Genomic DNA, 23,594 nt, shown 5'->3' with positions numbered 1-23,594 from the left:
ATACACACACACACACGTGTGTATGTGGAGAGAATAAAGCCTAAAAATTTTATGTAGAGTGAGGGGCCACCTATAGAATATATAATAATGATAAGCAAAACTTTCAAAAGTTCCTTGTTTATAGACATTATTAAAAAATGTTTGGCTAAGATAGGGGCATACTTCCTTTAGCACAGGTATGGCCAAATTCCTTTTGAATTTAGTTCATAAAACCTTGGGTTCATCTTTCAGATTTTTGAATATTTTATCATAGCGGAACCTGAGACTTTCTTAATTGAGAGTTAAAGCAATTGACAGGATAAATTAATAAGGGAACACTTTCACAGGAGGAATGGACCAAAAAAACCTATTGAAGGTAGGAATAATGTGTGATAAACTGGGAATAATCAAATTGCTTTCTTAACAAAAACTAGGAGTTTGTAGTCATCACTCTCCCCCTTTTATATCAATAAGACAGTTATTGATGTCTTTCCTCCATTAAATTGTAAGCATTAAGCCTACAGAGTTGTATCTATCTTTGTACCCTCCAAAAGTGTATCAGTGCCTTGCACTTAAACTCAATGTCTGTGGAAATGAATTTACCCTATTTTCAAGTTGATCAAAATCATGAATATGCAAAATTTAAAAAATATTTAGTTTACATTGTTTGGTGAAAGCCCTAAACAAGGAGTACAAGCTCTGGCAAATAAACACTGGCAAGATTTTGAACATGGGTTCTCTGATGGACAGTATTCTTGTTATCTCATTAAATTATGAGAGATTCATCATAGGTTAGTCTCTTGATGATGAATTTTTTCAATTACTGAAACCTTCATACAATAGAAACATAATTACGTGGTTGTGATATGCATTGATGGAGGAAATCCTCTATGCTAATCATGGTTCCTTTTAAAGTATTTGATAAATATGACTTTTGGACAAAGACAATGTTAAAATTTTTAATTTTCTGGAGTTCATCTTTATTTAATAAAGACATCAAACATAGTTTCTGGAAGAAAAAAAGGAACTTAAAACGTTTTATCCTCATGTTAATTTATCTAAACAGCTGAAGAAGCTTAATGTAAATATTCAACATAAATAATGTTCTACTGTTACATTTGTGGAAAACTATACACATGAGTTATGATACAAGTAAAAATATGAAGACACCAAAACAAAATGTATTTAAAATCTGTTTATATAAAAGCATTTAAGGAAAAAAAAAACATTTCAAAATATTACAAGTGGCCATATTTTCCTTTTAAGTAGGAACAGTCATTTGCGATCATATACAAATATAAACTTGACATATTTCATGGCTCTGTTGATCCATACAGATTTAAATACAATACTTTGCCTCTTTTATGTAACATAATGATTTAAGATGAAGTCATTAGAAAAATATGGACTTTAAAAACTTATTTAGAATCCAGGTTGAAAAATACATAATATAGACATGGAACATAGATTTTATTTCTACATATTGTTTAAAAATCATAATGGAGTATTGGATAATGGTCCTTATTCTGGCTAAAATGTCATGAATTGGAGTGAATGTGTTATATGCTCTGCATGTATTTTGATGTACAGCATTCGATTCTATGGCCTAGGCAAAAATGTAAACAGTAGAAATCTGAAGGACACTATCATTTCTTAGGTCCTAGCAATTTAGAAATCCTAACACTAACCTCTTAACTTGTCTGCTTTAGAGATTAATGTGTAAAAATCACAAATGTTCAATGTGTTGAATAAGTGATATTGTAAACATGGTCAAAATCAGCTACCTTGTGGAAACAAAATTCAAGTAACTGTTGTTGCATATTTGATTTAAGATGACAATGATCATTTATGTTAACTAAGATCACTACATATGTAAAAATACATTAAAAGCAGACCCCTTACACAAAGATAAACCTGGACTTTTGTAAACATGTTCAGCTGCTCTTTGGTTTCATGTAGTGATACTGATAGGATGCTGAATATCTAGTTAAATTTAAGATACATTTGTTAACTGAAAAAAAAAATCACTTAGAATTCAATTTCAATTTTATTTTCTTCAATTCTCATTCTCTTAATCAAAGGGGAAAAAATACTTTTGGTTTGTAAACAGATAATCATTTCGAAAAATTTGTCTTCTTGAAAGTGATTATAGTATTAGTTAATGCCAGAACAAATAAAGATATAGCAGCCTTCCCTAAACCAATCTACTTCACTGTCCCTGATTTCTTCAGTACTGGATCATTAGGAAACAGGCACATCTTTAGTTAAATTTTACTCCAGAGTGGTGCTAATGTGTTGATAAAAAATTGAGATACTTAAGATCAGATTACACATGCTGGTAAGTCAAAAACCAAACTATACAAGGCTTGCTTACATTAAGGGATGGGGGAATGAAGCTTAATGTATCTATTAAAGTAAAAGGATTTGAAAGAGATACCAAGCACCATAAAAGTACCTGTACAAGTTGGATGATGAAAAACATGCAGATCAAAGATAAATCTAAATATGAAAGGCCAAACAATGGACAGAAGCACCAGTAGAGAATATTTCTGATTACAATCAAATCATTTTAACATTTACTCTATTTATAGATATCTAAAATAGAAGCTGTTAGTTTAAACTAGTTGGTACATTTGTCTGGTAATGAAGTTCCTTTCATCTCTAGAATGATCCAAATTTGAGCAAAGCCTAGTAAGACTGAAAAATAAACAGGACATAAATTAGTAATACTCTAGAGTTTACAAAATGGATTTTTAAAGCTTATTCTTTTTGTTTGCAGGAAATTAGATAATTTTGAAAGCTGATTAGTTGAATAATTCAAAAATTAGATAAGTCATCTAAAAAGTAAGGCCAAAATGTTCAGTAGTAATGCTAAAATATAGAATTAAATAACATTTAAGTTGGTTAAGCAATTTTGGAAGCATTTGCCAAAAAATATAGTTGACTTTTTTTTTTTTTTTGGAGGGGGAGTTATATGTGAGAAAACTTTGTAAAATCTATGTTTAAATAAATTAGTAAGTTTAAGCTTTTAAAAACTCATTACCAGAAACAATGAGTACTTTTTTGCCTCAGGACTGAGGAATTATCTGATATTCTAAACTTTGGAAAATAGCAAGGATTACCATGCTATTTCCATTTAATAAATATATGTTAAAGAAGATGAACCCACAATCTATGTTCCTTATATTTGAAAGGAAACACCTCCAAAAAGTTATCCAAAGAACAAAGCTAGATTTCATTACTTAGAAATGGGGAATATTATGTTGAAGTGGTAATGAAGTACATAATTTAGATTCTATTTCCTGAGATTGGCTAGTTTCCACTTTGTTAATGGAACAGAATAATTTCTATTTGTAATTTTCTAATTTAAATGGAATTTAAACAACAAAACTTTCAATGTACTACATTCTAAAAAAAAAAATTTGGGGAAATGTCATAGGCCTTGGTCCTCTATCCACTGTGTTCCCATATTACTAAAAAGATATAAGAATCTTCATGTAGCAAATGTACTTCAGAGTTTCCCTCCTTGTACAAAATCCCCTTAATATTTCCATAAAGCTGAATGAGGCTAAAATTTTTTTTAGCTCCATCCAACTGCCAGGTTTCCATTAAGCCCAGTCATATGCTACTCTGTATAGCATATGACAATGATCTATGAGTGTTGTCAAAAATTAATGATTGTAGTCAGGTATTTCAATTCCTTCTGAGTGGTACTTCACAACCACCAATAAAAAAGGCCTTTGTTAAAAATAACAGTATAAAACTATTAAAAAACTTGCAAATGCTCAGTATAAAAAGCAAGATACTGGGTAATTGTATTCCTTATACAGTACAAATCTTCAAGAAGAATGCTATTCTTACTAGTGAATTTCAGCCATGTATAAAGCTGCCTGAACCTTTTCCCTACTTCCTATATCAGAATTCTATTTGCTTTTTTCCTGGAGTATCAATTTTTATATATGTATGTTAAGATAATTGTGATGTTTATTCATGCTTTAAAGGAGAAATTATACACTAAGTTAAACATCTGGTGTAATAAAACATACTATTGCATTTTATGAAGTAATTATTTTTTTAAAAAGTCAAGTCACTTTCGGAGCAGGATAAGTCAGTGTTGCATAAACACACATTTAAGGTTCTTAAGGCATCTGTCTTATTTCCTGCTCAGCAGTAATGTTTATGAGCATCAACTTATCTGTACAGAGACTCCATTTTCATACATCTTATGTAATATTTGATTCGTTTCATTCCACTGATCAGTTCTTCCAAATAAAATATAAAAAAGAATTCAAGCAGAATATGTTGCATAAACCTATTAAAAAACAAATGATTGGTATTTGATTAAAATTTTTATTTTATATTTTATTAAAATATGAGTAATCAGGTTCTGAAGATGGACCTGAAGCTAGGTCTTCTGACTTCCCATCTGGTGCTCTTTCCACTATACCACACTGCTTCTTAAGAACCCAAATCACATATGTTAAAAAAAAAAAATCACCTTGTTCTTAAAAATAGGGACTTCTATTCCTTAGCCATACTTGTGTGTTTATGGAGGGAGGAAAGGAGAAAGAGAGGCAGAGGGAGAGAGGGAGGGAGGGAGGAGAGAAAGAGAGAGAGAGAGAGAGAGGGAGAGGGAGTGAGAGAGGGAGGGAGAGAGGGAGGGAGAGAGAGGGAGAGAGGAGGGAGGGAGGGAGGGAGGGAGAGGAGGGAGAGAGGGAGAGAGAGAGAGGGAGAAAGGGGGGAGGGAGGGAGGGAGAGAGGGAGAAAGAGAGGGAGGGAAGGAGAGAGAGGAAGAGAGGGAGAAAGAGGGAGGGAGGGAAGAAGAGAGAGGGAGAGAGAGGGAGGGAGGGAAGGAAGGAGAGAGGGAGAGAGAGGGAGGAGGGAGAGAAGGGGAGAGAGGGGGAGGGAGAGGGAGAGAGAGGAGGGAGGGAAAGAAAGAGGGGGGAGGGAGGGAGAGAGAGAGGGAGAAAGAGGGAGGGAGGGAGGGAGAGAGAGGAAGAGAAGGAGGGAGAAGAAGAGAGAGAAAGAGGGAGGGAGGGAGGGGGAGAGAGAGAGAGGGAGGGAAAGAAAGAGGGGGGAGGGAGGGAGGAAAGGGAGGGAGGGACAGAGAGAGGGAGAAAGAGGGAGGAAGGGAGGGAGGGAGAGAGAGGGAGAGAGAAAGGGAGGGAGGGAGAGAGAGAGGGAGAAAGAGGGAGGGAGGGAGGGAAGGAGGAAGAGAGAAGAAGAGAGGGAGGGAGAAGAAGAGAGAGAAAGGGAGAGGGAGGGAGGGAGAGAGAGAGAGGGAGAGGGAGGGAGGGAGGGAGGGAAGGAGAGGGAGAGAGAGGGAAGAAGGGGAGAGAAGGGGAGAGAGAGGGGGGGAGAGGGAGGGAGAGAAGGAGAGAGAGAGAGAGGGAGGAAGGGAGAGAGAGAGAGAAGGGGAGAGGGGGAGAGGGAGGGAGAGGGAGAGAAGGAGAAAGGGAGAAAGAGAGGGGGAGAGAGAGAGAGAGGACACCTCTCAGGATTCAGTTTAGTGCTTAAACAAATTTCATTGTCAAGATATTACTACTTATGTTTTGACAAATGTTTTTGGCTGCAGTTTAAACGCATTTCCTAGAATTTTTTTCTTCTGAGAACATGAGAGACAGTTGATCAGCATACTTTATATATATTCCTGAATAGAGTAAGTCATCTTTGAACCTTATTATCTTGTCCATATTAAATGTTATCTCTTATCAATCTTAACCATTTTTATTTACTTTAGTAAATGGCTCTTGTTTCTTTTCTAATTGTGATTAAGATGAAAAATGGCAAAAATTACTTGTTAAATAGTTAATGAATTTTTCTAACAGAATTTAATTCTTTCTATACAAAACTAGATTATTCTTATGAGTTTTATTAACCAATCAATTAACGAATTTTGAGGACTTGAACTGCAAGGAACAATGAAGAGTTTGTAAAACACAGCCAAATGCTTAGGCTAGACTACTGGTAACATAAGCAAACTTTTTTTTACGATTATATAAAAATCAACTATTTTTGTGATTATGAAATGTGTACATAACTTCATTTCTATAATAAAAAAGTTGTCTTGATGTTTATCTTACCTTACTTCTTTCATTCAAATGTTAATAGACCATCAACTTTCTATTGAAACTGTAACATGGTTCTTCATCCCTAAAAGCAGATTGACACACACACACACACACAAAGTTATTCTATTTGGAAACTAGAAAACAGACTTTAAAATAAAAACACAAAAATACCCTGTTTATATGGCATTCAAAGGTCTAGCATTCTCAGCTTTCCAGAAATGGATATATCCAGAAATAAGAAACAGGTCAAGAAATGAAATCACACTTTTGCTAATAGTTGTGAAAATGCAAGCTGTATTTCAGGATATTGTCATCTTAGCCCATTCAAGTTCATAGGATGGTGATGTTTTCCCATAAACAAATGGTGTAGTGGGAAAGATGAAACTGACAAAGAAGGCAAGTTTATATGGATTTAAGTAAGAAAATAGATATAACCTGAGGCTGACATCCAAACAATCATTGCATAGCATTCTTCTCTCAACCCTGTTCCAGACTTTCTCTGGATTTAAATCATAAGCCCATCCTAAACTCTACTCAGCACCTGGGATTTCCTCACCTGGAATACCTACTTATCTCTAAAGTTGCCCCTGGCTTCTTCCTTTGTCACTTTAGAGCTTACATTTTGTAGGGTTCTTCCCTCCCTGGTCCTATTCCTAACTTTTCTTCAGATTTCAAAATCATGTCCCCTTTATTACTGGCTTGCCCTATGACTTTCCTCAAGTCTGGAACCTTTTTGATCTGGCATAGTCTGCTACTTTGCAGCTTGTTCATCTCAGTATATCCCTCTGCAATTTCCATCCCCTACCTCCAATGGTAAGTTCTTCCTGCTGCCTTCATTGTGGAGAACCCAAAGGCTGGACCCCATTCTCCATTTTACACAGAAATTAAACAGAATAATTTGGAAAGCAGCTTCAAATACTTTAGTTTTTCCTTTCCTTTCCCGTCCTCTTTTCTCTCCCTATTTGCCCAGGCTAGAAATATAGCTGCTACTCTTAGATCAAATAGATCTCTTCTGATTGGCACAGAAGCTTGAAAATCCATTCCTTTTTTTTCCAAGAAGGGCTGGTTTACCTTTCAGCTAGTGTCCTTTGGCTCCTAGAGGCTCACCATGTACATACTAGACTTTATGTGGAAAACTTGAGTTTTATAAAGTTCCCATTATTCCTATATAGAATCTACTGGTCTCAACCTCTCCAATAGTAGGAACTATAGATTTGTGCCATCATACCTAATCAAGTCTTTTCAATAACAATTTCATTTTATGATAAGAGCTCATCATACAATATCAATTTTGTGCCATATAGAAATTACTGTATTTTACCTATATTACACCTGATTATTAAATTACACCTAATCTAAAGAAACTACCCCTCGACACACACACACAATATAAAATCAAAAGAGAAAGAGTTTAAGCTTAAATCTGCACTGAAGGACACCTATTTTTAAAAGCGAATATAATAAATATATATTACCTGAACTGACATCTTGTTCTGATCCAGTGGCCAACAGGAAATTTTTTGATTCACTAAGTGGTCCAACAGGAAAATTTTGAGTGGATCCAGAACTGAAAAGAATAACAAACGATGTATTTAATCATTTAAGATTCACCAACAGGACTTCATGAATTTGATGGCAATTCAGAATATCTGTCTAGAATTGGGAACACCTGCTATCACTATCAGATGTCCTGTTCCCACTTGTGTTACTCCTCTTATCTAATCCTATGATAATAAAGTAGCCAGTCAATCAACAAACATTTATTAAGCATCAACTATGTACCAGACACAAGATTGGGAATACAAAAGAAGTAAAAGACAGTCCCTGCCCTCAAGGAGCTTACAATCTAATGGGTAGACACTTGATGGAATAGGGGGTGAGGGTGAGCCACTAAATCAGATTGCAAATGTTTTTTAAAACTTCTTCACTAACCTACCTTCTGCTTTTGATTCATGAATACATTATACAACATAGCAGGGAGGGACAACTTTATCATGTGAGACAGGGCTAAAGGGGATAGTGGCAAAAGGCATCTGAGTGAAATAAGGGGGGGCAAAAGAGGGAGCTCTTAGTGAACAGTTTCAAATTTTTCTATAAAATATGAGGAAAGGTTCAGATTTCAAAAGATGGGGGAGGAAAAGTAATGGGAGATATGAAAAAGGAAGAAAAGGTTTTGGAAAAGCTACTATCGTGAGTGGAATAGTGATTCATTAGAGAAGTGTAAAAGGATTGTCTTGCAACAATGAAGATCCAGTTGAAATAATGTAAGATATATTTGTAGTAGGTCTGGTCCGCAAAGTGATTTTTCTTTAGCTTCTTTTAATCTTTTGGACAAGAGCCATTACCACTCAAAAGAATTTAAGCTAACCATGAAAACAAACTAGCCGAAGTAGGCCTTTTCCTTGGATTATCCAGATTATAATACACAATTAGATAGACTACTTGCAGAGATCATTTGCACAGATACCAATGCTTTCCATAGATGGTTATAAACAGACAATGAATTGGGCCTAGAATTAAAGAAGAGGAGGAAAGCAGTTGTGTGGCCTTTGAGAAATTGCAAACTTATTTAAGGACCCCAAACTTCAAGAAAATTTAATCTTAATACCAATTTTAATCATTTTAATACCAATATTCTGCCACCATTGTTATATGGATGTAGATAGATCGTGGAATACTACATTCCCCAAAGAATTTTTAAAAAATTATCATTAAGATAAATGGGTGACTGCAGATTGAACATAACAAGTAAAAAACTACAAATTAAAAATAAAGGAAGAAATTATAAAAATATAATTTTAAAAATGGGCTAGTAACGTGGGCATAGTAGGCAATAAATGATAGATAACACATATGTTTCACTGCAATTCTCAAAATGTTATAAGAAAGTGAAGATTTCCTGCATTCTGGGTGCAACCACTGGACCTGTTTTCTGGGACAACACGGACACATGTTACATAAGGTCATCTTTATTTCTCACCTGGCTGTAATCTGGACTTTTACATTATGCCCTAAAAAGTTATTCATTTTGGAAGATCACTTAAATCCTAGAACTCATACCTCAGAAATATTTTTCAGCCCCTATGGCCTCTCCCTCTGATTGGATGGCTCCTCTAGAAATTGCAGTTAAGGAGGACAATTTCTTTAATTTTCACCAGGCTACACTATGAATTCCTGTATTATGTTCCCAGCCTACGTATCCTATTCATCCCTTCTTCAGTTCCCTTTTATGTTTTGTTTTCCTCATTAGAACATAAAGCTCCTTGATAGCAGTGACTTTGTTACTGTATTTTGTATTCTTAGTATTTAGCTCAGTGCCAAGTAAGCACAAAATAAATAATTGTTGACTGATAGATAGGTCAAGCAGGTAAGAATAGGTCCTGTCTGCAATATTAGAAGAAACAACCTCTTTGATAAGATCATGGCCAGAGGCAGATGGAGATGCTTTTTAGGCATTTTTGGAATAGGAAAGTATCCTGGTGCCTCTCCTACTATCTGACGAGGCTTAGTTGAGTATGAAAATCTGGGCTCAATAGCTGGATAAGCTTAGAACACTCTTGGCTTAAGAGAACTGCTATATACCCCAAAAGCTCACACTTTCTAAACTCTTTTAAGTGAGATGACTAACTTGTAAAGCTTATAAAGATTTGTCTGAATAGAGAATAGAGAAGAGAGGAAAATTTTCCCCACTAAAGAGTGATAAGAATAAACAACCACCAAGCAGTGAGCAGAGAAGCAATTTCCTGTGGTTCGGATGTTCTTGAATGGACCAGTAGCAGTCCCGAAATGTGGAGCCCTGTATCTTAAATACAAGAGCTTTCTTCCCTTCTGTATTTCCATGATAGATTCTTATAAAGGATGTCAATTCTTCATCATATTTATTAAGTACACTGGTGGAAGAGTATGATTTACTTTATTATTTCTGCATTTGTTTTCACATAGTAGTTGTTCACTTTCTAGCATGTAATCATAATTTAGCTGCTTTCTTCCCCTTCTCCCTCTGCCCCATGGCCCCATTCTACCACTGGTACAATTCTCCTGGAGCTTTCGTTTTGAGGAGGGACTCAAACCAATTTTCCTTTATTCTCAAGCTGCTGCCTACATGGGTACTTTCCCTCTCTCTCTCCCCTACAAGCTCTCTCTCTTTTCAATTCCTTTTTATGTGCAGTCTTCCCTCAGTAGAAAGTAAACTCTTAGAGGGCAAGGAAACCTTTCTTTTGCTAAATCTGTATCCCTACTGCTTAGCACAACACTTGATATATAGTAAGTACTTAACAAAATGCCTGTTCACTTGATACATTAATTAAGTAAACTGTTATTTTTATTGGTGTCATTCTTGTGAGTGGATAATTGTGTAAATGTCAGACACTATGTGGATACATTTTCTCATAGGTTGCTTGTGATTGTACAGTTAAAAAACAGACTGAAAAGGAGCATGAAAGCAGAGGAAATGAATTTCCTAAATTTCCCTAAATGCCAAGTTTGAATATAAATAACTGTGGTGGTGGCCTAACTCTGAACTGCTGCAATGAGAGGTACTTACAAATAAATAAACCAAACCCAGAGAAAAGTAGGTGGAATGTCTCTTGTGCCTAGGAAAGGTGGGAGAACTCTAATACAATGTGGGTAGCAACTATACCCTACCTGTAGCACAAATAAGGTGTTGTGTTGTGAGAGCTATTTATGATGTCTTGTGAGGCACATTAGTGGTATAGGTGGTGTATATTATTTAGGATCATTCATAATCTGAATTACATTTAAATAAAATTCTGTCTTTATTCCAGGATTTAAAGGAACAGAGGTTCCAGCGTACTGTGGAAAGAATGCTGAACTTGGGAGAGTTCAGTACTTACTAGTTGTGTGATCTTGGGCAAGTTACTTAACCAGGTGGTCCAAGACCAGTTTTGATCCTACCATTAACTTCCTATGATTTCAAAAGCTATATAATTTTGGATGCCCATCAAAGTGGAGAATGGCTGAATAAATTGGGGTATATGAATGTTATGAAATATTATTCAGTAAGAAATGACCAGCAGGATGAATACAGAGAGGCCTGGAGAGACTTACATGAACTGATGCTGAGTGAAATGAGCAGACCAGAAGATCATTATATACTTCAACAACAATACTATATGATCATCAATTTTGATGGACGTGGCCCTCTTCAACAATGAGATGAACCAAATCAGTTCCGATAGAGCAGTAATGAATTGAACCAGTTACACCCAGCAAAAGAACGCTGGGAAATGAATGTGAACCACAACATAGCATTTGTACTCCCTCTATTTTTGTCCACTTGCATTTTTGATTTCCTTTTCAGGTTAATTTTACCTTATTTCTAAGTCCAATTTTTCTTGTGCAGCAAAATAACTATATGGATATGTATACATATTTTGTATTTAACATATACTTTATCATATTTAACATGTATTGGTCTACCTGCCATATAGGAGAGTAGATAGCATAGGGTGGGGGAAAGGAAGGGAAAAGTTGGAACAGAAGATTTTGCAAGGGTCAATGCTGAAAAATTACCCATGCATATGTCTTATAAATAAAAAGCTATTTAAAAAAAAAAAAGCTACATCATTTCAATGTAAGTTGTGGTTAGGTTCTATCTAACTGTCTGTGTTCCTGAACCTAGTCTAGTCTAGTAAAAAAAAAAAAAAAAAAAAACATTACCAGAAAACTAGCAACTTGGTGATTTGCTTTTTGGTCATGTCAAAACATAGGACCACAGACTTAGACATTTAGAGCTAGCAGGGTCTCAAGAGTCATGTAATCCCACCCTCCTACTGCACTGATGAGGATCTGAGACCCAGAGAAGTTAGATGGCTTATCTAAAGGTACACATGGATCAGAATGTGAACTCAGATCTTCTGACTGTAAGGTTAGTAGTCTTTTCCATTGCACCACACTGAAGAGCAACAAAATGAAACAAGGAAAAAAAATTGAAATTGGTTCTCAATTTTTATGGCCCCTTTTGTTTTGTAACGATGTGACCATGTAGTGGAAAAGGGTGGTAAGAGTCATGGTTGTTAGACTGTAGTCAATAAACTTTAATTTGAAAATTAAACGGAAATCTGAGATCCTTGACCAGGGACTAATGAAAAAATATTGCTGGAGATGCTAAACCAAAACAATCTTGACATTCTTGTTCTCAAAGAATCCAAAGGAAAGCAGCTGTTATTAAGTGGAAGGATGAGCTCTAGATACTCCTACGAGAGGCAGAGAGGACATAATTTGTAAAAAAAACAGTTGGTCATCTCATATTACAGTACTGATTTTTGCAATAAAGACGATTAAGAAAATAATTGTACTTTATTCACCAATACCTTTTGCCTAAGATAAAGAGGTAGGGAAAAACTATGAAAAAATTAAGATTTCTCCAAATTCTATCAACAACTAGTAGCACTGGTGACTTCAAAGCCAAGATAAGAAGGAATATAAAGGAAAGTGTGGTTCATGAAAAAATGAGGCCAAATACTTAAGAGATTACACAGAAGCCTCACATGTTTATATAATGGGCACAGTATGTGTGGAAAAAAAATTGTGGTAAATGCCAGAAACAAATAAAACAGAAAAAAAAAAAAAAAGTAAAAATAAAAAAGGAAAAAAGGAAAAGAAGATATTTTAACAGATATGAAACACTTAGATACTATTGACATATAGGAGTTATTTTTAGATTAGCTGCTTCTGCAAGCTCTGACTACCAACTTATAAGACAAAGATAAAAATTGGTAAAAAGCAAGATTAATAATAATAAAAGTATTCAATGGAAACAATCCATTCCTCAACTACTTAAGCTAAGTTCTAATAAATAGGAAATGGACATCAGAAACATTACTGACATAGACTACAATAATTTTATACAGAATTCTAATGGTTACAAATGGTCTGCCATAAGATTAAGATCAAAATAACTCAGAGTTCTTTAGTCAGCAAACATTTGCAATACTTGCCAAGCAAAGAGAGATGGTAAACAAAATCAACACTAGTTTAGAACTGAAACTCATTTTGAAAAATTTTCAGAAAAAAAAAAAAAAGAAGAAAGAAAGAAAAAAGGTTATGGGCAATCATGAGCTGTACTATCTTATGAAGCAGAAGGTAGATAAAGCCAGTTTAGAGAAAGCTTGCCCAGAGAACCAACTAAGTAGTTATATCACCATCTAAACATGAAAATGAGAAGAAAAAAAAAAAAGAAGAAAAATGCAAAATGATATACAGATGACTAGCAAATATTTATTAAACACTTAAAATGTGTGAGGATCTGTGTTAAATTCTGGGGAAGCAAAGAAAAGAAACAACTGTCATCTTCAAGGCACTTATATTCTAAAAGCAGATAATCTAACAAATTGTGTTTGCCATCAAGAAGGGATCAGCACACTTGACACTTTAACCCTAAGGTCACAGTATCAGGTGTGCTTACACGGAGGTAGAAATGGCTCCAAAGAGAACAAAGATGGGAAAAAGAGTTGTACTGGACCAAGCGTAGATGGAGTATATCCTTGCTGAAGAGACACAATTGTGAGGGAAACTTACAGTGAGGAAATTCCTTCTACAAGAGTAGAATGAAATTGCTCTGCAATTTTGAAGTTGACTGGGACATTTAGGAGGTTAAGTGACGTGCTTTAGTGTGTGTCAAGAGTCAGAGGTAGGACTCAATTCATATCTTCTTGATTCCTTTATCCTCTATACTTTGCTGTATCCCTTGATTTATTATGTTTGGTTAAACTTTGTATTTTTTTATGAAGAATGTTGATGAAACTATTGTGGGTGATTTAACAGAATTAAGATCTGAGTTTAATAAAATGCTACATATTGATACATAAATAAAAGATTAACTAGTACAATCATGAATACCTGAAAGAGTTCTTGAGCACCATTCTTGACCATCTGTGCAAGGCTGTACACTCTGTACATAAATGGTGAAACACAGTTAACAGGAAAATTTAAGTCAACTAGAACTCTTTCCTCAACTATGCCAATCAGCTGACTTTAATGTATGCACATTGCTACCATCTTAATTTACAGAATTGAATGTTCTACAAATGAAAGACAACCCATTATACAAAAAAGATGGAAGGCTCACTTACCTTCTGGTGTGTTCATGATGATTTGTGCCAGTAACATGTTCCTTATCCATCATGAGGCGAGTTGGGAAATGAACACCATCACCTAAACTGCATGATTTAAAATATGTGATTATTTTAAATTTTACAAAACTGCTTAAATTAAAGCAATAAGGCTTGTTGCCTGCTTTTGAAATAAATAATAAAAAGAAAATGACCAAAAGTCAATCCTAAATAGGTAAGTGACCAAAGGATATGAGCAAATAGCTTTCAAAATAATTGTAAACTATTAACAATTATATAAAAGAATGCTCCAAATCACTAACAAGGAAAGTTTTTTAACAATGAAAAAAAGAACATATATGTAAAGACCTATCATCCTATCCCTCTATTCAGATAAGAGGTCAATGATGGTGATACGCTGTACATATTTTTGGACTTTCTTGATTTAGTGGTCAGTTATATTCCTTTCCTTTCTTTAAAAAATATTATTTGTTATTTGGTTAGTCTCTGAGGAAAGAAGTAGTAAAAGGAATAATGGGAAAAAATATGGTAATGTAAAAAAAAAGACATTAATAAAATTTATTTTTAAAAGGTACTGTAATTTATTTCAAATCAGGAAAAACCATGTTTGAATCTTGCCTAAGATACTGCATGACTCATGGTAAGTCTAAAATGAGGATAATAATAGAAATTACCTCAAAAGGTTATTGTGTAGATCAAATCAGAATAATATGTTGTTTAATTTCTCTCTTTCTCTCTCTCAAGGCAAGTGGGGCTAAGTGACATGCCCAGGCTCATATAGTTAGGAAGTGTTAAGTGTCTGACACTGGATTTGAACTCAAGTTCTTTTGATTCTAGGCTGATACTCTATCCACTAAGCTGCCCCTTAATTTCTCTTCTGAATGATGTTGACCATTTTTTTTCATTCATTTAGTATTGTTGATCTTTACATTTTTTTTTTTAAACTGTTCATATCGTTTGATAACCGTGTACTGTGAAAGAATAGCACTTAGTTTTATACCCTGGCAGCAATTTCTTAGTTTTTTTACATCAGACTTTTATTAGAGATATTTTATGTTTGAAAATTAAGGTTCACTGAAAGACAATAATCTGAGCATGATCAATGTATTAGGTTAGGAGGAACCAATGAAGACCATGGGCTTACTAGCCTTCATTTTGGAGAACAAAGAACAAAGGCTCATAAAAATTAAATGACTTGTCAGAGTCAGTAAGCAGCAGCATTAGGATTTAAACTCAGAATTTCTAATGCTATTGCCATTATGCTACACTGCCTAAGTACAATCTCCAATATTATTTGATATTTCAATTTACTTTCAAAATTAGAATAAATTCTTAGTATTCTGTCTTTGCAGGGGCTTACAAGATGAAAAACAACAGACAATAGAAAAGTTATGTGTATTAAATATTTTAATGCAGGAAACATATTTACTTCCCTCCTCTCCATCCTATGTTCCAAAGGCCCATTTGTCATAATGCTTCAGCAAATAAGATAATGAATTTCATCAAAATCTACCACTTTGGTGACCCGAGTTCAGGCTGAGTAACTTACCTTGTAAAGATGGGAAATAACCAGTATTTTTTTTCATCTCCAAATACTTGTCTCCAATTTTTACTCCACCCAAGAGAGAAACCATTTTTGTCAGGTCCATTTAGAAATACAGGTGCACGGAATGCCTCTGTTAAAAATAAAATCAAGAAACTAAACAATATATTGTTTGTCTGTAAGGAGATTAACAAAACATTTTCCTCTGTTACATCCCATACTATGGTAGAAGAAAACTATTTTGGATCAAGCATATTGTTGGGAAGAGATCTCTAATCTTTATTTAAACATACACACACACATAATGGATAGATTAAAAATACAATTGGGTATGGAATAATTTTTTTTAATGAAAAAATGTATCTTAGGACTGTCCATCACAACACATAACAGTTATCTATGTAAGCAGAAACAGTAGAATAGCTCATACTTCTATAATACCACAAGAGATAAAGATATGGGTTATAGATTTGTACATTTACACAGATAATCTCTGTGTAAGACATGTAGTAGAATCAAAAAGGATGAAGAGGCATGAATGAGTTGTCATCTATACCACTGAAGGGAGTCCCCATAATGATGAGATCCTAGATTGACTAAAGTACAGTAGGCTTATAAAGCATTCTACATGCATACTTCTGCTATGGTTTATATTTTCAGATTGTACTAAAATTCTCATTTACGTGAAACTTTTTTTTCTTTTTAGGTTTTAGATTCATAGACCATGCAAATTTGCTTGTTTAACTGAACTAAAAGTAATAGTAGTATTAGTGATAGCAAGTAATATTTAAAGAATTTTTAAAGGTTTACAAAGCATTCCTCCTAGCTATCAGGTAAGGCAGGTAATATAAAGATCATTCTAAAAATTCATAATAAAGGCCAACCAATTTCAAACATTAGACACTAACCTATTTCACACCAGGTAAAAACATTTTCCCAAAGAGCTCATTAAGTTGTTAATTTTTTCCCTCTACTGTTAACATTTTTTTCCCCTGTCTTTCAACCCCACTTCTTTGGGAAATGCCTTCTAAAAGTAGATCTGGAAGTCTCATTCAGAAATATGTTTAACTTTCTCCAATTTTTTCAAATTAGAAAAATATACTATTCAAGACAAGTGATTAGAAAATGCCCAACTAAAAATGTTGTTATTTCTAATGGTCAGGTTTCCAAATTTTAATGGGGGAAAAAATTTTTATCCTTTTTATAAAAAATCATGGAATTTCCTTTTCTTAACCTGTTTCAAAGAAAATCAGCTCTAATATTAATTAACACACATTTGTCTTTAGCTTAGTATGCATAATTCCAATCCCACCATCTAGTTCATAAATTAGATGGTTCTGCATAAACCAAATATCTGGAAATTTTACTGACTTTTTTTTATGATTCTATTGTGAATATCTCTTCACCACAAAATGTATAACAGACATTTACCTGGACAGGTAGTGGTTTTATTTAAATCAACTGACCTATTGTTGTTCTGTTTTTTCCAACCAACCAGAGGTGGTAGCAAAAAAGTGACAGGATACTAATGAAAAACATAGTAGCCACAAAGAAAAGAAAAAGGACATGGAATTGTGCACGTGTGTTTCTTAGGTTGGTCTGAGAAAAGAAAGAAAAAAAAATTAATTCAGAGCACAGCTGATCTTTTCAAACGTTTCCATTTACACCTTTATTTATTTTTTGATTTGGATGTCTACCATTCTCTGGTAAAATCTTCCTAGAGACTTAAATATGTCAACAAATTTTTCAGATAAAAAAGATAACACATATGAATAAGATACTCTAAATGCAGGAAACACACAAAAGGAGATGAGTTAAATCTAATCACCAACCTATTGAAGAGGGTTCACAATCTCATACCACTATGGATCAGTTATTTAAAATTACTTTCACAGCTTTTCAGCTTTATCAATGAACAATGATAACAAAAACAACAAAAAGCATCCTCTTGTCCAAAAGGAAGAATTCAATAATTTATAGTGTCATATTTGAAAATAAGTAAACTGAAAGAGAATTATCTGAACATGACCAATTTATTAGTTAGGCTAGCAGTAACCAAAAAATTGGGTCAATGGCCTCTCTGGACAGCCAAAGACTCCAAGATAGGGCTCAATATCTTTAATATAGTTCGGGGGGACAAAGAGTTGGGTAGATGGGGAAGATAACTGGTTACAGGATGAGCTAAGGACTACATTACTGATTATATTAAGAAGAGCAGGCTAGTACCATGTGGGGCCAGTAAGTAACCATTTCTGTCAGAGAGGACTGGTTGACTGACTTTAGGATCCATCTGCATTTTGGAGATGATGTTTCACTATTAATGGTATAAAAACAGATCAGGGGCAATGTATCTCTTAGAGTCAGCTAAGGGGGACTTAAATGTCAGATATCTTGCTATTTTCTCAGAAGCCAAAAGTAGAGGAATAACAAGTTTTTCTTACTAACTCAGAGGGACTCCTGTGACTCCTGTGACTAAGAAATATTCACTGTTGGTGTCTATCTGAAAGTTTAGAGATAATGGACCAAACTCCCTGGTATCCACCTGAATCAGGATAACAGATTTCCTTGAGGCAAAAATAGAATGGTGATTAGTAGAACTGAATTTCTAAACTTAGCTCACAGGCATTAACAAGAAAATAGTGCTTGAGCCATGACACAGAATGGGGAAAAAATAGAATCAATTACAGAAAAAAATCTATGATAAAATGATATAGAATCAAATTCCTTCAACAAAATTGACACAAATCAATATCAAATATGAAATAGTTATTTTTTAAAGATAATGTCAAAATTACATATATGCTGCTAACTAGTACCTGCGCTTAGCAAAACCATGAAGTTTTTCTTTGCACTCCTTTCTCCCCTTTGGCAATCTGTACTGACTTAATGCCGTCCCCTGTCTAGCAAGCATCCCCACTATTCTGTCTTCATGGGACAACTTTAGGCTTTTCAATACCTACAATTAACTTCTTCGGCACTTTGAATTGATTGTAAAATCTAATAACTAAGCTATTAGTGAATGAAAATGGATGAATGTGGTTACATTTTAAGGAAAATTTAAATATTAATAAAATGGAAGACTCAGAAGGAAAACTTACAAGGAAGTTATTTTTTAACTTAAGTCTCTCAGGGGTACCCCTCAAATTTTACAAATTAGGCAGCTACCTATTTACCATCTATACATAAGACTTACATTGTTTAAGACAAATAATACTACAGCATAATCAATGCTACAAAAAGAAATCCTGAAAATTAATAAGATCAACTTATAAATTACATCAACAATGCATTTTACCTTTGGACAATTCTCTGCAGATTTCCTGCGGCAAAGCTTGTACAAATAAAGATAATATATTAAGATACCATTATCAATTAAAAAATACCTGAAAACATTAATTTAAAGACTGGTTTATATTTAAGGATTACTAGATTACCCTTTATCCTCCAGAAAAAAGAAAAATAGACAAGATTCCATGTGAGTATACTGCCATCTTCAAATACAGGAACATATTCCTAGGACTCTTTAAAGGCTATTTACTTGATTCTTAAAAATGAAGATACATAAGAAAAAGTCTTAAATTTGTAAGTCCAATATATTAAATATAAATAGTTTTCTAAATTAGAGCAATATGTTTATTCTAATGATTGTTTACAAAAAAATTAGAGACAAGAAGAAAGGGCTAGCAATCTCCAGCACTTCCTTGACCAGTCTAACTCTGAACAAATAAGTCTTCAGTAATATTACTGGATGACAGTTACAGAGATGTTTTATCGGGTATCATTGGGAAGTGAAATGGTTTAAATCAATTTCTAAGAATATGAGAAATGCTTCTTTAAATGCCAAAACTTTTAATATTTTAAGGTATTTTTGATGACACTATAGCACTGAAGCATTGGACTTGGTTTCAGAAAGAAAGAAATTGGAAATCAGGAAGTTTCAAATCCCAACTGTGACCCTTAAGAGCTCTTTGATCATGGGCAAAGCAGCTTTATTTTTGAGTCTCCAGTAACTCCCTAAGTCAGAATGTCATAAATGGCTGTTAACTATTCTGGAAAGGAGAGTTCTCAAGTCAACAAAATCACAGATCACTTACATACTGCTATATTTTTGGTGATAATCTTTCTAACATGTATACATAATTTTCTACTTTCTTAATTTGAAGCTATTAAACAATTTGCATTTTAGTGTGGTAGGAACAGGGACTTTTTTGCCAGGATGTGCTACAAAGACCAATGGCTCCTTTCACACACAGAAGCATCACAGTAGGATTTTGTGTAGGTACCAGAGAGAGAGCAAGATGCTATGGGTTATGTGGCAATTTAGTCCTCCAGGTCATGGGGCATGAAATGCTAATCACTTATAACCACCTAACATCACTGCTTTCAATGACCTGTAGTTTCATTTGAACTAGGTAAAGCAAAGGGCAGAAAACAAAGGCAACTTTAGAGTTTAAATCCAAAGGACAAAACTGCACAATCTGTATCAGCTCAAATCTTTCACCACGTAAGAAAGAAAGAATCCACATGTGCTCCCAAAAGATCTCGTTTCTTTTGGCTTGGGCTAGAAAGTGAATTGGTACAGGACTCAGGTTTTGACTGTCTTAAGTTTTTTCACTCCAGATTAGCCTATTCTAGGTCTGGTGCTAAAAAAGATTCCCTTATCTGGGCAAATCATTTCACTGTCTTATCCATCAATTTTTCATCTGTAAATATGGAGTTGTTTTGCTGCTGCTGTTACTCAGTTGTATATGATTTTTTTTGAGACTCCATTTAGGGTTTTCTTGGCAAAGACATTGAGGTAGTTTGTCATTTATTTTTCCAACTCATTGACAGATGAAGAAACTGAAGTAATACAGTGTGATCTTCCCAGAGTCACATAGCTAGCAAATGTCTAAAACCATGTTTTCTAGATTTCAGACCTAGCCCCTCTGCCACCTAACTCCCCCAAAATATGATGTGGGATTACATTAATTTCTAAGGTCTTATCTAGCTAAATAAGTCTATTTCTTGAAATCCTTCTCAGTTTCCTTGTCTTTTATTTTGACCTCTAAAGCTCTTTGCCACTTCTGAAGATGATAAGGAACCATTGGGATTTATTGAGTATGGAGGAGCAGGGGTGACACACTCAGACAAGGAGTGGAGGAGAGTTTTAAAACAGGCAGACCACTAGCAGGCTATAGCAGTAATTCAGGCATGATATGGACCCACATCTAAGAAGGGGTGTCCCTGAAAGATGCTGCAGAGGTAAAATTCACAGCCCTGGGTAACAAATTAGATATGGGGGAAGTGGTGGTAAGAGGAATCAAAGAAGACTGGGAGAATGATGGTATTCTTGAAAGTAATGGGAAAATATGAAGTCAAAGGAGGGTCTAGGAGAGAAAACAATGAATTCTGTTTTGGACATTTTGAGTTTAAGATGTCTCCTGGACATTCAAATTTGAGATGTCTGAAAGGCGGTGGGATGTGTGAGAATGGAGGTCAACAGAGAACTTAAGATATGACAGGTTTGAGAATCATTAGCATAAAAATCATCATTAAATTCACAGAAGCTGAAGGGGAAGTGAAAAGAAAATAAACATTTATAAACTAGCATTTACTATGTGATTTTCACAAATATGATCTCATTTAATCCTTGCAACAACCCTGTGAGGCAGATGCTATTATTATTTTTATTTAGCAGTTGAGGAGGACATTAACAAAAGTTAAATGACTTTCCTGGGATCACACAGATAGAAAGGATCTGAAGCTAGATTTGAACTCCCTACAGTTTCCCTATTCTAGGTCCAGTGGATTATCTATCCACTGCACCACCAGCTGATGAGATTACCAAGTGAAGACAGAGGGAAAAGTGTAGGAGGTCTAAGACAGAAACCTGAGCATCACCCATGGTAGAGGGCATGATATGTATGAGGATACAGCAAAGGAGAATGAGAAGTTAATAGGCAGAAGAAGTAGGAGAGAACAATGTCCCAAAACCTAGAGAAAAGGGAATATCAAGGAGAAAAGGGTGTTCAACTGTGTCAAAGACCATTGGATTTCGGAATTATAAAGATCACTAGTAATGATGGAGAAAGCAGTTTCAGTGTAATGATAAGGCTGGAAGACAGACTGGAGGAGGTTAAGAAGAGAGTAAAAGGAGAGAAAAAAGGGACACAGATTATGGATGACCCCGTTCAAAGAGTTTAGCCATAAAAGGCAGAAGAAATATGAGACAATGTGTTACTGGGGATGGAAGGATCAAGTGAAAATTTTTTTGGGATGAGGGAGATATTTGTATATTTATAGGCAGGAGAGAAAGAACTAGGAGAGAGAAATTGAAAATAAGTGTGAAAGTTGGGATGACGGGGGGCTATAAGCTGTTGGGATATAATGGGATTGCTTGAACAAGTAGAGGTGTAAGACCACTTCATTATATGAGATAAGGGTGATGGTGGCAAAAGGTAACTAAGTGAAGAGGTAAAGAAAAAGGAAAAAGAGCCCATGGTGAATGGTCTCAATTTTTTTTCTGTAATATATGAGAAACTGAGTGCTCATGTAAGGGGAAAGGTAGCAAGCCATGGGAAGCTTGAAGAGTAATGAAAAGGTTTGGAAAAGTCATTGTTGGAAGTGGAATAGTGAGTTGATAGAAACGAAATAGTTAAGATTATTTAGCTGCAGGGAAAGTCCAGTTGAGATTGTGTAATAAATTTGTAATGTCAGTCAGAATGATTAAGCAATTCTCTCCATTTCTCTTCAACAGCAAGTCTATAGGAGCCAAGGCCAATGGTGGGAATGATCAAAGGCTGCGGTGATACTGGGTCAAAAAATCCAGAGAGGAAGATAGCAAAAAGTTGAACTACTCACCAATGGGTTAATATGGGGGAAAGAAGATTAAGTGGTGAGTGTAAAGGAGATAGCTTGGAAGACACTGAGGAGTCAAGGTACTATGGATGAAGAATAGGGTTTGGAAAGAGAAATAGAAAAGAAGAAAAGCCAATAGATTATGGTCAGATAGGGGGATTTTGGAATCCTTGAACATGGAAGTGGTACATTTGAAGCAAGATCAAAAACATTACCATCTTTGTGTGTAATGAGGTTGGGTGAGAATAGGTCATGGGAAGTGAGTAGAATGAAGAACTGACTGGTTAGGATGTTAGAGGGAGAGTCAATATATATAAAGTGCTCTAATATGAGTGCAGGTGTAGGGGAGGAGAGAAAAATTGTAAATCAGGTACTTAATTTGTTGGGGAAGGAAGGGGAATGACCTGGAGATCTATAGACAATAGCTACCAGGGCTTGCTTTGGGTGGTAGATATGGACAGCATGAAACCTCAAAGGAGAACATGCTATTGAATGTTAGAGGTAAGGGAAGAATCTGGAAGAATGAAAAACAAGGAATATTCAAACTCCGCCTTGTTCTATCTTGTTCATTACAAATTTTAAATAGTATAGACTAGTTATAAACTCTTACATTAGTACTAAATCAAATATCTAATCATTAACATATAGCAATATCTCAATGAAAATTTAAGTATATACATTTAAGATTTTAACAAACTTACCGTCCAGAATTTTATAAAATATTCTAAAACTGTTGTGGTCACCAGAATACAATACACAAGGGAATAAAATAAAAACAGCAGGAAGTATTTGTAGTTAGAAAATCCCACACAGTTATTCACCCTAGAAAAACAATGGAGATAAATGGTTATGATACAAAGATACCAATACAAATTTATTTTTTATTTTTTTAATATTACTTTTTATTTTTCAAAATACACGGAAAGATTTTTTTAAATTAACTCTTGCAAAACCTTGCGTTCAAAATTTTTCTTCCTCCCTCTCATAGATAGCAAGTAGTTCGATATAAGATTATCATGTGCAGTGTTTTTTTTTTTTTACTTTTAAAATTTTATTTATTTATTTTTT

At 34.6% G+C, this 23,594-nt stretch overlaps 1 protein-coding gene across 4 annotated transcripts in view; it reads right to left on the bottom strand.

Moving 5' to 3' along the window:
* Positions 1-935: 935 nt before the first annotated feature.
* ZDHHC20 (zinc finger DHHC-type palmitoyltransferase 20) overlaps positions 936-23,594 on the bottom strand; it is a 111,258-nt gene continuing 88,599 nt past the window's right edge. For 2 of the 4 annotated variants that reach the window (XM_051986579.1, XM_051986580.1), the window contains exons 7-14: positions 23,228-23,348; positions 18,982-19,017; positions 17,153-17,285; positions 15,693-15,819; positions 14,144-14,230; positions 7,526-7,617; positions 6,063-6,132; positions 936-4,291 (exon numbers count right to left, since the gene is read on the bottom strand). In XM_051986579.1, the coding sequence (XP_051842539.1) occupies positions 6,095-6,132; positions 7,526-7,617; positions 14,144-14,230; positions 15,693-15,819; positions 17,153-17,285; positions 18,982-19,017; positions 23,228-23,348 (634 nt within the window). In that variant the 3' untranslated portion in view covers positions 936-4,291; positions 6,063-6,094. The remainder of the gene's footprint in view (positions 4,292-6,062; positions 6,133-7,525; positions 7,618-14,143; positions 14,231-15,692; positions 15,820-17,152; positions 17,286-18,981; positions 19,018-23,227; positions 23,349-23,594) is intronic. The other 2 variants (XM_051986581.1, XM_051986582.1) reach the window with 1 other exon arrangement.

This window comes from Antechinus flavipes, chromosome 3, assembly GCF_016432865.1.
Source record: "Antechinus flavipes isolate AdamAnt ecotype Samford, QLD, Australia chromosome 3, AdamAnt_v2, whole genome shotgun sequence".
In the NCBI taxonomy this organism is placed as follows: domain Eukaryota; kingdom Metazoa; phylum Chordata; class Mammalia; order Dasyuromorphia; family Dasyuridae; genus Antechinus; species Antechinus flavipes.
This window is presented reverse-complemented; position numbering and strand designations above follow the sequence as displayed.